General features: G+C 36.9%; 1 protein-coding gene across 2 annotated transcripts in view; it reads left to right on the top strand.

The window, feature by feature from the left end:
- The window catches only part of Slc39a12 (solute carrier family 39 member 12), a 69863-nt gene that overhangs the window by 37977 nt on the left and 19181 nt on the right, over positions 1-12705 (top strand). For both annotated transcript variants that reach the window (XM_047521062.1, XM_047521061.1), the window contains exon 12: positions 1597-1784. In XM_047521062.1, the coding sequence (XP_047377018.1) occupies positions 1597-1784 (188 nt within the window). The remainder of the gene's footprint in view (positions 1-1596; positions 1785-12705) is intronic.

The following is a 12705-nucleotide window of genomic DNA, read 5'->3' as shown; positions in this document are numbered from 1 at the left end:
TTTTGCTAATTGTTGAGAAAGTCCTAATATATTTCTAGCCATGGTTTACTTTTTCCAACATATGACTGAAAGATGATTACTTTACATTTATCATTTATTCAAATTATAAGAAGAGGGAGACACAAAAAAATTCCTATACTTTGAAATGAAACTCAAATCGATTCTTATGATCTTTCCCAAGTCCAGAAATAACTGTGGATTCCAGAGAATTCTGTATGAGAGAGTCATTCAGAGAACTCTCATTTTAAAGAACTTTGGCAAGGACTTTAAACTCTCCATGTTAAATGTGGGAAAATGTTAAGAGGGGAACTTTACCCATTATGTTAGAAAACAGGCCAATGATATAAAATAACATTTAAATTGAAACCAATCCATGGTTTTACCAACTTGATTTAAACAAAATGTTTAAAGCCAAGCATAGAATTGAAATGACAGGCATATGGTAGCAGATACACATAAGACTTTTTCCCGCATAATCTTAAAAGCCCTGTAATTCAAGTCCTGCCTCCCAGGAGCCAAGATGAGATAGAATAAAGATTTCTGAAGCAGACCCAAAAATAGTAGAGATGGATCTGTGCACATGGGTGTGCACACATGTGCCTTAGGGACGTGACTCAGTAGTCATTCTCTTTGCTTCCACTTTCAGCCTATGTGGCCCCTTGGACAACCCTTGCTCAAGAGTGTTCATTGATCAAAGTCTTATCACTGGCTCATCGCTAACCCATCCTTCTTGGAATAGTTTATCCTGAGCTTATTAAAGTATACTTTATCTAGAAGCCATACCCTACAGCCCTATGTGCAACTACTGTGATAGTGGTATAGCGCCTGATCCTTAACCCCAAATCACAGGGCAGTGTGACAATCTGCATAGACCCGCAAAAATTATTTCAAGACCTCTTCATGGGACCAATTATGTAATGGAACTAGGAAGGAGAGTCCCAGGTTGTCTTTTTATTTGATGTTCATCTCTTCTGATCCCTGAGACCTAAGAAATAGATACTTTGGAAAGGTACTAATAGATCATTCTTTATTTAGAGGATAGGTATGTATGGAAGAAGATTGTTTTTCTATAATCATTAAGGCAGCAAAATGATTTTCTAAAGGAAAAGTTTGTTCTACTGACATGTAATGATTTTTTAAAAAAATCTCTTAAAGTAGTTTTATCTTTCCTCACAGCAGTTTCTGCATCAGTAAGTCATAGAAGCCCAAATAATGTCATGATTTCCCCTGGCAAATTGCCAGGCAGAAATATTCAGCAACCCTGGGGTAGAGGGTGATTCTATTTTGCATTTATCTAAGTTGAAGATACCACAGTATATCAGGAACTGAGGAATATGTCACAGACCTTTCTGTATAGACTATATTTAGGAGAAGCAAAAGGAATAGAACTTTCACACCGCAGCTTCCTAACAGTAGAATGAGCACGCTGAAAATTCTAGAGAAATGTAGGAAAGCGCTTTACAAACTGGATCAGTCAACTTTACAAAGAAATTGGTTCCACCTTCTGAGATTAGAAACAACTGAATAGCACATTACTTTTCAAAGACATCACTAGTTAAATGATAATTACACTCTTTTTTTCCCCTTAAACTTCAGGAGACTTTGCTGTACTTTTAAGCTCTGGACTTTCTGTTAAGACTGCCATCCTGATGAATTTTATAAGTGCACTAACTGCCTTCGTAGGACTATACATTGGCCTCTCAGTGTCCACTGATCCATGTGTTCAAGACTGGATCTTAACAGTCACCGCTGGAATGTTCTTATATTTATCCTTGGTGGAGATGGTAAGCTTTTTTGGCTTTTCTGTTTTGTTTCCTAAATACTGAATATGCAAAAGCATTTTTAAAAGTGCATGCCTATAATCCCAGCTACTCAGGAGGCTGAGGTAGGAGGATTGCAAGTTTGAGGCCAGCCTTGGGTAACTTAGTGAGACCCTGTCTCAAAATTTTAAAAAATTTAAAAGGTTGGGGATGAAACTTAGTGGTAGAGTGACCCTGGATTTAATCCCATGTTCCTCCTCCTCCAAAAAAAAAAAAAAAAAAAAGAGCAATTAAAACAGAAGGATAGATAGGGAAAAGAGAAGAATATAGATAATAATATAATGTAAATGACTAAGGAAATATTCTGTGGAATCCAAGAAGGCAAATTGTAGGCAGAAAACATAATTTGAGGTACAGATAATACTGACATTCTTTTAGTCCTTTAAGTGGAAAGAATGAAATCTTTTTGATTGTCAAAAAGTAGACTATAGCTTTTTCTGTTCCAGTTTTAGCAGCTTGTATATAATGCCCTGACCTCCTGCTGACAAATGAAGTGTTCTATTAACTAACCATTTTACTCACACAAGACAAAATAGTTCCATGGAATTTGTCATTCATAGTTGTTTGACCCAATTAATCAATCATACTTTAAAAATAAAAATTTCATCTTTGAGTTTAACTGCCAAACGTCTATGATGCTAGAGAAACGAAGAAGATTATGATAGTGGTTGTTCTATAAGATTGCAATATGTTTCTTAAAAAGGTCCTTGGGGACACTAACAACAACTCAATTATCATTCTTCATTCTCTGTATTATACATTCTTATGAAGGAATTGATTCTGGGAAATTTTACCCTTTTATTTTAATTAAATTTTATTTTTGCCTTTTAAATTCTGGTCCCCATAATATAAACCAGTCTATTTTTCAGATTGCCCTTTTCTGGACTTGTATACAATTAAAATATCTTTGAGGTAAAGATCCTAGTGATTATCCCTTCTGATGGGTTAGACTAGGGCAGATAAAAATTAAATAAATTGGCAAAAGTAATGAAGACTGAAAAATCAATCTAAATGAAAGTAAATTAAGTTGTTATATATGTCCTAGAGAAGAGGAAGCAAACTAAGCAATGCTGAGGGTAATATGTGTAATAGATCTGCCAGGCAGAATTCAGCTATTGCCCCAAAAGTGACTAAAAAGAAATGTTTCATGAAGAAAAAATTATGGAGGCAGGAACTTGGGCTGATGCAACCAGAAGATTCAGAAGGGAAGATTTCAGAAAGGGAACTCTCAGAGTATAAACACCACCATTTTCCTTAATTCTTATGAAATTCAAGTAGCTGAGGTCATTACCAAATGTACTTCCATATTTAGAAAAGTTCTTAAATATTATTTGGGATTCTCAGAAAAGTTTTATTAATTTTGATAATGAAGCTAAAAGTGGAGTAGATTCTACCTCCCTTTCTGAATCCCATCCCCCACCCTGTGGTCAATGTTACAACAGCATCCTGTGATCCCTCCCATGTGAGAAATCCAGATTTCTAGCTTTTTGTGACTTCCAAAAACAAAACTGTCACTCACCATTACATGACATGCTCTATCTTTTATTAAAAATGTCTGCATATCAATCTTCGGACTCATGAGCCTTCGGATTTTCAGATTTCTAGTTTCTGTTTTCTTTATGGGACACTTGGGGGCAATTGCTATATTCCTTTGAAGTTTATTCTCTTTTTAACCCAGACCGAATCTCTCTTCAAGTTTGATGGATGTATATGTATGTAGTCATTTCTTTTTCTTTGTTATGGTATCTCAGCTTCCAAAATTGATCTGGGAAGATTATCAAGTGCCATTTGTCATGTAGAACCCTAAACTAAATGTGTCATCCCCCCCCCCAATGTCTCAGCGACTTATCTGGTAAGGGTAAGTAATTGCTTTATAAGAAAGCAATGTAGCTGATACCCTATGAGACTCCAGCTAGCGTAAGTCTTGACCTTATTGCAGATTACTATTGGCCAAGGAAAAAACAGCATCCTGGCAAAAAGACAGGAAAGTAAATACTCTGAGTTTCCTGGGGCTGCTTCCTAAAATCCAGGTCGCCTGCTCTCACGGCCTTCTGAGTAACTTCTAAACAAATACAGCTCTTTCACATAGCAGCAAGTTTAACTATTGCTGGATTCTGGGGTTATGCCAATGAAAACAGTCTGTCGTTTAAAGAGAAGAAAGCAGGGTTCCAAGACTCTGTGAAAAGCAAAGAAAATAAATGACAGCAACTGAAGGGTAAAGGGGAATATTCTCATATACTGGTTATTTGCTATATTTACCAGGCACTTTCTGTGCAGGGTTAATGTGAAAAGATTAGCTAGATGTTTGTTTGTTCATTTCAAAGAAATGGAGTGTGTTATTTCAAAGTCCTAAAAGAGAAAGAATGAGGGGCAAGAATGGGGCCATTAGCAATGAGGTCAGCAAAGAAGAAAGTCTTCTCTGGGGAAAACTGCCAGCCTTTTCTCTGAAGTGGAGTGCCTTACCCAAGCATGCTGACTCTGAGTTGCATTGATTCATTTCTAAAGGAAGTCAAGAATGAAGGAGCTCTCTGTGGCCCCAGGAAATCAGTTTTCTGCTATGAAAATCAGTGTCCTAGTGGGTTTTTCCCCAAAGCAGAAGCAAGGGTGAGTGTGAAAGCAGTTCTGTTGGGAGGTGACTTCGGAGAGCAGAAGCAAAGTGCTGGAACAGTGAAGCAGGGAAGCAGAAGTTGATAAAGCATTGTACTTTTATTTAGTTGACCAGTATTCTGGACCATCCCACAGGTCCCTCTGAGGAAGCCTTAAAAATTTCCTTTAAACTTACCTGGAGAGTGAAAAGACTTTTATCTACGGGCTCTTGTCCCATTTTTCAAAACCTCCAGGTTAAGCATGTTTGAGCACCCAGGACATTCCCATTGGGGTTATGTGCCAAGACATCAGAGAGCCCCCAAATAGGAGAAAGGAATGTGGTATAGAACCGAAGCAAGGATCTGAACAAAACTAGTTAACACCCTCTTGGAACTGATCTTGGCAGCAGTGGCTAGGGTAGAAGATGGGACTGAGAGAATAGAGGCTAACACAGTGATGTCCATCAACAGTTGATCCCTTCCACCACTCAGATATGTTCATGACCTCTTTTAATTTTAAAATTAAAAATGTCCCAAAGTCTGTGTCCCGAAGTCCATGTTTGGTGGTAGCTGGTCAAAAACTCCATGAGAACATGATACAAAATAATGGTCGGAACAAGTGCCAGACCCTGCTGGTTTGGAGGCCATGTTTGATACATCTCCGTCCTCCAGCACCCAGTCTTGATCCTCCTCACCTCCAGGCAGCATTTGGCTGACACAGATCCTCCTCCTGAGGAGTCTGAGTCTTAGTTGCTTTGTCCTTGTCAGGTCCTGTTTCCTGTAGTGGCCTTTTTACCATCATACCAGAAATGGGAGCACCAAGAGATACTCCAAGGACTTCCCCAGTTTCTAGATAGGTTCCTTCTGCCCCCATCAGGTGGCAGTAGCCCTAGCTTTACATGAGGACTCCCACCAGCATAGTGACATATTGTTGGTGGTTGATCCACTGGTATGGGAACACCAGATGATCAGGTAGTAGCCATAGCTTTATGTTCAAAGGAAACTTTATTTTATTCCCTGGTGCATTCTCCCCAAGAACAAAATCTGTGAGCTAACAGTGCCTAAGTTTATAGGAACAGGAAGCACAAATGTCATAACTGGAAAAACTAGCAATGACTACCTATCAATGCTTTATGATTATTTTGTTTTTTTCCACTATAATCTTTATTATTTCCTTTCTTCTTAAATGTATTTACTTTTCTCTTTATTTTCTTGCTTTATGAGGTAAAATATTATATCATGTATTTTAAACCATTATTATTTTCTAATATTAGCATTTAAAGCTATGCCTTTCCTTTGAAGCTCTGCTTTAGCTGACTCTCACATATTTTTAATATGTTGAGTTTTCAATATTGATCATTTTGAAATGTTTTTAAATTTCTCATGTAGTTTTTTTTATTCTTTTTGATCTATGTGTTATATAGAATTATGTTACCTATAGGTAAGGAAACTCTAAAATATTTTAGTTTTGACTTTAATTCAATTCCCTTTTAGATTAAAGATAGTTTTATTTTATTTTAACCGACTGAAATGTTTTGAGACTTATTTTATGGTTTAGCACAAAGAAGATAGACTATTTTGGTGAATACATTTGAAGAGCACGTAAATAAGTAAGTTGTTCAATGTGGAGTCCTGTGAGTGTCGATTAAGTCAGGCTGGTTGATAGTACTGATCGTATTTTCAAATTATGTGACTTCTTTCTCTACTTGTTTATTGAAACACTGACCTATATTTATGGGTTTACCTATTTCTTCCTTTGTTCTCTCAATTTTTCTTTTTTCATTCAAAGCTCTGAGGCATGCATATTTAGCGGTTTTCTTAGTCAGTCTGAGTTACTATTATAAAAATACAATGGACTGATTAACTTAAAAGCAGAAATTTATTTCTCACAGTTCTGAAGACTGAAAAGTCCAAAATTAAGGTGATAGCTGATTTGGTTCTTGGTGAAGACTCTCCTCTTGGTTTTTAGACAGATGCCTTCTTGTCATGCCCTTTCACAGATGGGGAGAGGGAGAGAGGAGAAGCAAAAGAGGAGAATTTTGATCTTAAATCTCTTAGGAAGGTGATAATGTTATCATAAGCTCCACACTCTGCTAATTACTTCTCAAAGACCCTACTTCCAAAAGCATTAACATTTGATATTAGAGATTTGACATACATATTTTATGGGGAAACAATCATTCAGTTTATAGCAGGGTTTGTGTCTTCTTGGCGAATTGATGCTTTTCTTATGCATAACTGTCTGTCTTTGTTTCTGGTCAAATTTGTCCTCCCGAAGTCTCCTTTGTCTGATGTTGATAGAGCCACATCTGTCTTCTTGCTTACTGTCTGCTCAAGATAATCTTTTACATCCTCTTACACTCCACCTTTTGGAAAGTAAGTGTTGAGGCCCAGATGGGGTATTTAAGGTGCACATAATATAAGTATCTAATACAACTAACAACTCCTATGATTAGTAAATTAGTATCTATTTATCATTCCTGCCCAGTTTCTCTAAATCTTACTTATAACCAGATTGATTGGTTTGCTGTCTTTTTCATCGTCTCATATTTGCTACAAAGATTTCATGAAATTTGTTCTCCACAGGTAAAATGCCACCCCCCCCCCCAGGATACATACATCCTAATATGGGGAGTCTACATGTCAAAAGGGACTTTGTAGATGTGATTAAGGTGTAGGATCTTGAGATGGTGAAATTGTTCTGGATTATCGAATGGTACCAATCTAATCACATGAGTTCTGAAAATGGAGGACCTTTTCCCAACTGTGGTCAGCAAAGAGAAGGGATGATAGAAGAAAGGTCAGAAAGACCCAGCATTGCTGGTTTGGGAGGTGGAGGAAAGGGGCCAGGAGCCAAGGAGTGCAGTAGCATCTAGAAGCTGGGAAAGGTAAGGAAACGGATTCTACCCCAGAGCCTCAGAAAAGATAGCAGATAAGCTGACATATGGGGTTATCCGTGTCAAGCTTATGACTTACAGAACTATAAGATAGTCAATTTGTATTGTTTCGAGACACTAAGTTTGTGGTTATTTTTAAATAGCAGCTGCAGAAAACTAACACATTCCTTTGCTGCTAAACTAGGTTTAGATGTGTTTAGAATGGAAGCAACTATGTAAGAACATCATTTTGTTTGTTTTTGTTTTTTGGCAGCATTGGATATCAAACCTAGGGCCTCATGCATGCTGACTTAGCACTCTACCGTTGAACTACATCCCCAGCACCGAGAGTATCTTATTCCCTCTGAGAACCCAAAGTTCCTTCTAAGAAAATTCTCAGAACTAAAACTCTAGAGGATTTCTTATGTGCAACTTCTTTAAAGTTTACAAAATCACTCAGAAGGAAGACACAAGCCCTCAAGTATTGTTTTTCAGCAGATCAGATAGAGAAACTTCATTTTATTAACTACTATGATTTGTTATATAAAGCATAGATTCATTGATTTTAAAAAACATGAATGGATTATGCCAAGGAAAGGCTTATTTTGGGATCTGAATCAAAGTTTCAAACCTTTGGGCATTTTTTTAAGGCTTTATATTCTGCAGAAGCTGTTTCCATAGCAATATATGTATAGAAATCTCAAGGGGCTGTCCTGTAAATGTACCAAGAGATATCCCTAGAATAGGGGAACTTAGGCACCTGCCCTGCATGCTCTACATTAGCACAACCCACGCTGATGGTGGAGGAGCTATCGCTCAGGAAGCTAGGCAGAATGAAACTAAAACAAAGCTCAGCTGCTGCTTCCACGCAAATTCAAGGCAAATGAGTTGAGAGTACAGGTAACCCTCAGTATCTGTAGGACCCACATCCGTGAATTCGCTAACTGCAGATCAAAAATACTTGAAAAATATTGCATCTGTACTGAACATTTACAGACACATTTCTTCTTATTATTCACTAAACAACATGGTATACCAATTATTTATGCAGCATTTGCACAGCATTAGGTATTATAAATAATCCAGGATGATTTAAAGTATATGGGAGGGTGTGTGTAGGTTATGTGTAAGTACTACTCCATTATCTGTAAGGGACTTGAGCATGTGCATATTTTGCTGTCTGAGAGAGGTCCTGGACCAAGGCCACATCAATACTGACAGGTAACCAAATGTCCTACTTCCAACCTCTATCCCACCCAATTTTCCTTACCATATAGTTTTCCAAATCTGCCCCCCACCCACATTTTTGGATGCTCTTTTTAAAATTCTCTTCTTCTTCAAGACTATTGCTGATGATTTCACTTATATAGTAACAGAGGAACGATTGGGAAGAATGGAGAACAATTTATTGCCTACCCTTTTCTATGAAATATCTTCAAGAAGGAATCTCACAGCCATATTTTCCCTGGAGCTTTTTCTAATTTCCAGATAATTTTTCTTGTGGAAAAGGCAAATAAGGAGAATTTTAAATATGAACTTAAGATTCTCCACCTTGAAAAAATGCACAGGAATGCAAAATAAGATCTGAGTATTCAACCCAGTCAATAAATCAATAGTCCAGATCAAGTAGATCATTGACTTCTCTACAGGCATTTTGGTTTGGTAAATGCAACAGCTTCAGGGTAATAAATTGGATAAAAACAACTGAAAAAACAACCTTCTCTTTTTTTAATCACATGACTATAAATTGAAACTATAATCGTACCCATACTTTTAGGATATGATCCTATTCTCTTCTCCCCCTTATTTTTTTCCCCATAGTGTTGGGCATCTAATTGAGGGCCTTCCTCATGGTAGGCAAGTGCTCTATCCTGAGGCACATTACCAGTTCTTATTCCTTTTCTTCAATTTATTGCATTTTATTGGGTCAATCAGAAATCTAGATAAGTCCAATGCAATTCAGGAATAATATAGAGTCACCAAGTCAAGTCTGATAAGTGAATCCCTTTCCATTTAAAAAACAAGTCACCCTTTCTTATAAGTGTGGCAATAGCTGGGTAACACCCTTTAAACATCATCTATCCATGGGAATGGGAAAATTTGTGAGAAAAATACATAAGAAGCAACCTTTATATACATAATTGTTTTCAACAAATATTGCATAATACTTGAAATCAGTGAGTGCAACTGGCATCATTTAAAATACTCTTTAATTAGAAATTTAATTAAATACAGGTTAGAAATGACCTGTATTTAAAACTCACTTCAGGTAACAAAATTAATATAATTTAGCATTCACAATTATTCTCTCACAAAAGCAAGAAGTATGAATCATTCTTACCAATGACTTTGAAAGACTTCTATTCTCTTTGTGTCAAAATCAGCTGAACCCTACCTTTAGAAAATTTCTACTGAGATAATGATTAATAGACCTAACTTTGATAAGTGCTGAACTTTCTCTATGATATAAAAAATGAATACTGGGACTATTTATGTATTTTTTTTCTGCTAATATCTCTTTTCTTCTAGCTCTTCTTGAACCTCTCTTTCTTTCTCCCTTTTCCTCTCTGTCCCTCCGCCTCACACACCATCCAAAGTAATCATTTCTTAGGAAATACTGAAACTGGTTGATGGTTATCTTTTTGCTAAGTACACAATTAAGAATTTGTCTAAGTGAGTTGCTTCCCCTAGGGAAAATGGAGGGGTAAATTGTTAAATAGAGGCTAAAAGCAGGTCACATTTTTCACTCCTAACTATACATGATGTGATCCTTATCTTACAACTCAGTTTCCAAAGAATAAATTCTCATTTATCTTTTGCTGAAAACTGCATCATGACTTTCTTTGGAAAGATATTATTGGGACTTTACAAGCCTGAAATATCCTGTATGTGAATATTGAACAGATATTAAAGTTTTAAAAGTTGCAGTTTTAAAGGTTATCTTGAGGGAAGTCTCCAGTTTGCCTATCTCATATATACTGAGAACAGTGGTCCTTGCCTTCTTGCTTGAAAAGATTTAAATTGCTATATTAGGAGTTTTTTTTTTTTTAAAAAAAAACATAGCTACAAATTGAAAAATACCTCAGTTCAAAAATAGGACCTATATTTAAAGGAACTGCACCAATTTTAGGATATTTTCAATCAACATAGTAATCTGTGTTAAGGATTTGACTATTAAGAATCAAATATGATTCTAAAATAAAACACACATTAACTTTTCCCTTTTCATGGGTGTTAAAAGGGGCAACCAAGAAAATAAGTCCAGAAAAGAAAAGGGAAAACTTTATAGTCACACCCCAAACTTACTGAATTAAACTCTTGGGATTGTTAAAAGCAAGAATTGATACGGTATTTTTAAAGGAATATTTCAAGAGCAAATTTCCATTCTCCAGAATATTGTAGAAAGAGAAATTCTACAGGTCCTCCTGAGATTTTGTAGTTGATAAAACCTCATCTCTCCTTTCCCAGCCAGGTCCAATCAGAAGCTCAGCCAGGTTCCCTAAAGGGAAGGAGGCTCTAGGCGTCAGTTCCGCCATCTTGTTTATATCTGTCAATCACAAAGAAATTTGAAGTAGACAACATTGCAGATGATTAAAAAGAAGGGCTTTTAATTCTCCAGAAATGGAAAGCTTTCTGATTATTTATGAAACATGAGAACTGAATTTATGCTCTGGAACTCTGAGATCTATACACAACACAGAATTTTATGTTTCTAAGTGCAAAGTAATGACAATGAATCTTACCAAGCAGTAAATGATTCTGTTATGGTTTGAATATGGTTTGTCCTCCAAAGGTCCATGTGCTGGAAGCCTGTCCCTAGTGTGGTGGTGGGACCTTTCAGAACTGGGACCTGGTGGAAGTAGTTAGCTCATGGAGTCTCCACTCTCATGAATAGATTCATGCTCACCTCTCAGGGTGTACTGGATCTTACAGGACTGGATTATTTATTACAAAATGACATCTTATAAAGTGTAGGACCACAGATGTTCGACTCCTTCTGCAAGTGGTGGGTTCCCAGAATCATAGCTTTTGAGGTTGAAAGTCAAAGCTCAGGTGACCCCATTGCTTCAGCCTCTGAGAGGGGCCTAACCATGGGTGGCATCATGGTAGGAGTACAAGCTGGGGTCAAGAGATTCACATGAACAGACAGAAAGCCTGAGAGGAGCAAATCTGATGGTCAGGCATGGTCTTGTGAGAACTAACTCAAGTTCCAGGAGAACTACCATAATCCCTCACGAGGGCTGCTCCCATAGACTTCAGAACCTCCCACTAAGCCCCCACTCAGTAAGGTTCACAGCACCTCCCAAAACTGCTGTACTGGAGACCAAGCCACTGTACAGGGTTTACCTTCTTAGTTAACTTTATTCTCGCATACATTATTCTTTAGGGTACCATTGTAAATGGAATTACTTTCTTAATTTCCCTTTTGGATTCTTAATTGTGGGTAGATAGTACCTGTGTATTTCAACTAAGCTGAATCTATGAATTTAGAATTTTTTTATATCTTAGGAGTAGAAAACAGTATAGACTCTACTTAATTCATTATTATTTAACAGAAGGATATGCTCTACAATCTGTATTTTAAAAAATATAATGCTATAGTGGATAAAATATATATGAATTGGAGACAAACTTTTAAGTCAAAAGGATTCCACACCAACCACATAAGCCCCCTTCTCTTGTTTTTGAAACTCACTAGAAACAGAAATAGGAACTTAGTCTATCCAGTGATTCTTTCTTGCTTCTTCAAGTTTAAATTGTATTAATAAAGATATATATATTAATGAGTAACAGTTTTTCTAATTTACTACCAGTTTTTTTTAATTCATTTTTATTGTAAACAAAAATGGGATACATCTTGTTTCTCTGTACATGAAGTAGAGCATACCATTTGTGTAATCATACGTTTACCTAGGGTAATAGTTTTTGATTCATTCTGTTATTTTTTTCTCCCCCCCACCCCTCTTATCCCTCTATAGAGTCCCTCCTTCCTCCATTCCTGCCCCCTTCCCACACCTCTATGTGTCATTATTCGCTTATCAGTAAGATCATTTGTCCTTTGTTTTTTTTGAGATTGGCTTATCTCACTTAGCATGATATTCTCCAATTGCATCCATTTGCCTGCAAATGCCATAATTTTATCATTCTTTATGGCTGAGTACTATTCCATTGTATATATATACCACAGTTTCTTTAGCCATTCATCAATTGAGGGGCATCTAGGTTGGTTCCACAATCTGGTTATTGGGAATTGAGCAGTTATGAACATTGATGTGGCTGTATCTGTGTAGTATGCTGATTTTAAGTCCTTTGGGTATAGGCCGAAGTGTGGGATAGCTGGGTCAAATGGTGGTTCCATTCCAAGTTTTCTAAGGAATCTCCACACTCTTTCCAGAGTGGCTGCACTGATTTGCAGCCCCACCA

This window comes from Sciurus carolinensis, chromosome 12 (genome assembly GCF_902686445.1).
Source record: "Sciurus carolinensis chromosome 12, mSciCar1.2, whole genome shotgun sequence".
NCBI classification, from domain to species: domain Eukaryota; kingdom Metazoa; phylum Chordata; class Mammalia; order Rodentia; family Sciuridae; genus Sciurus; species Sciurus carolinensis.
Note: the sequence above shows the minus strand (reverse complement) of the source record. Positions and strands in the feature narration are given on the sequence as shown.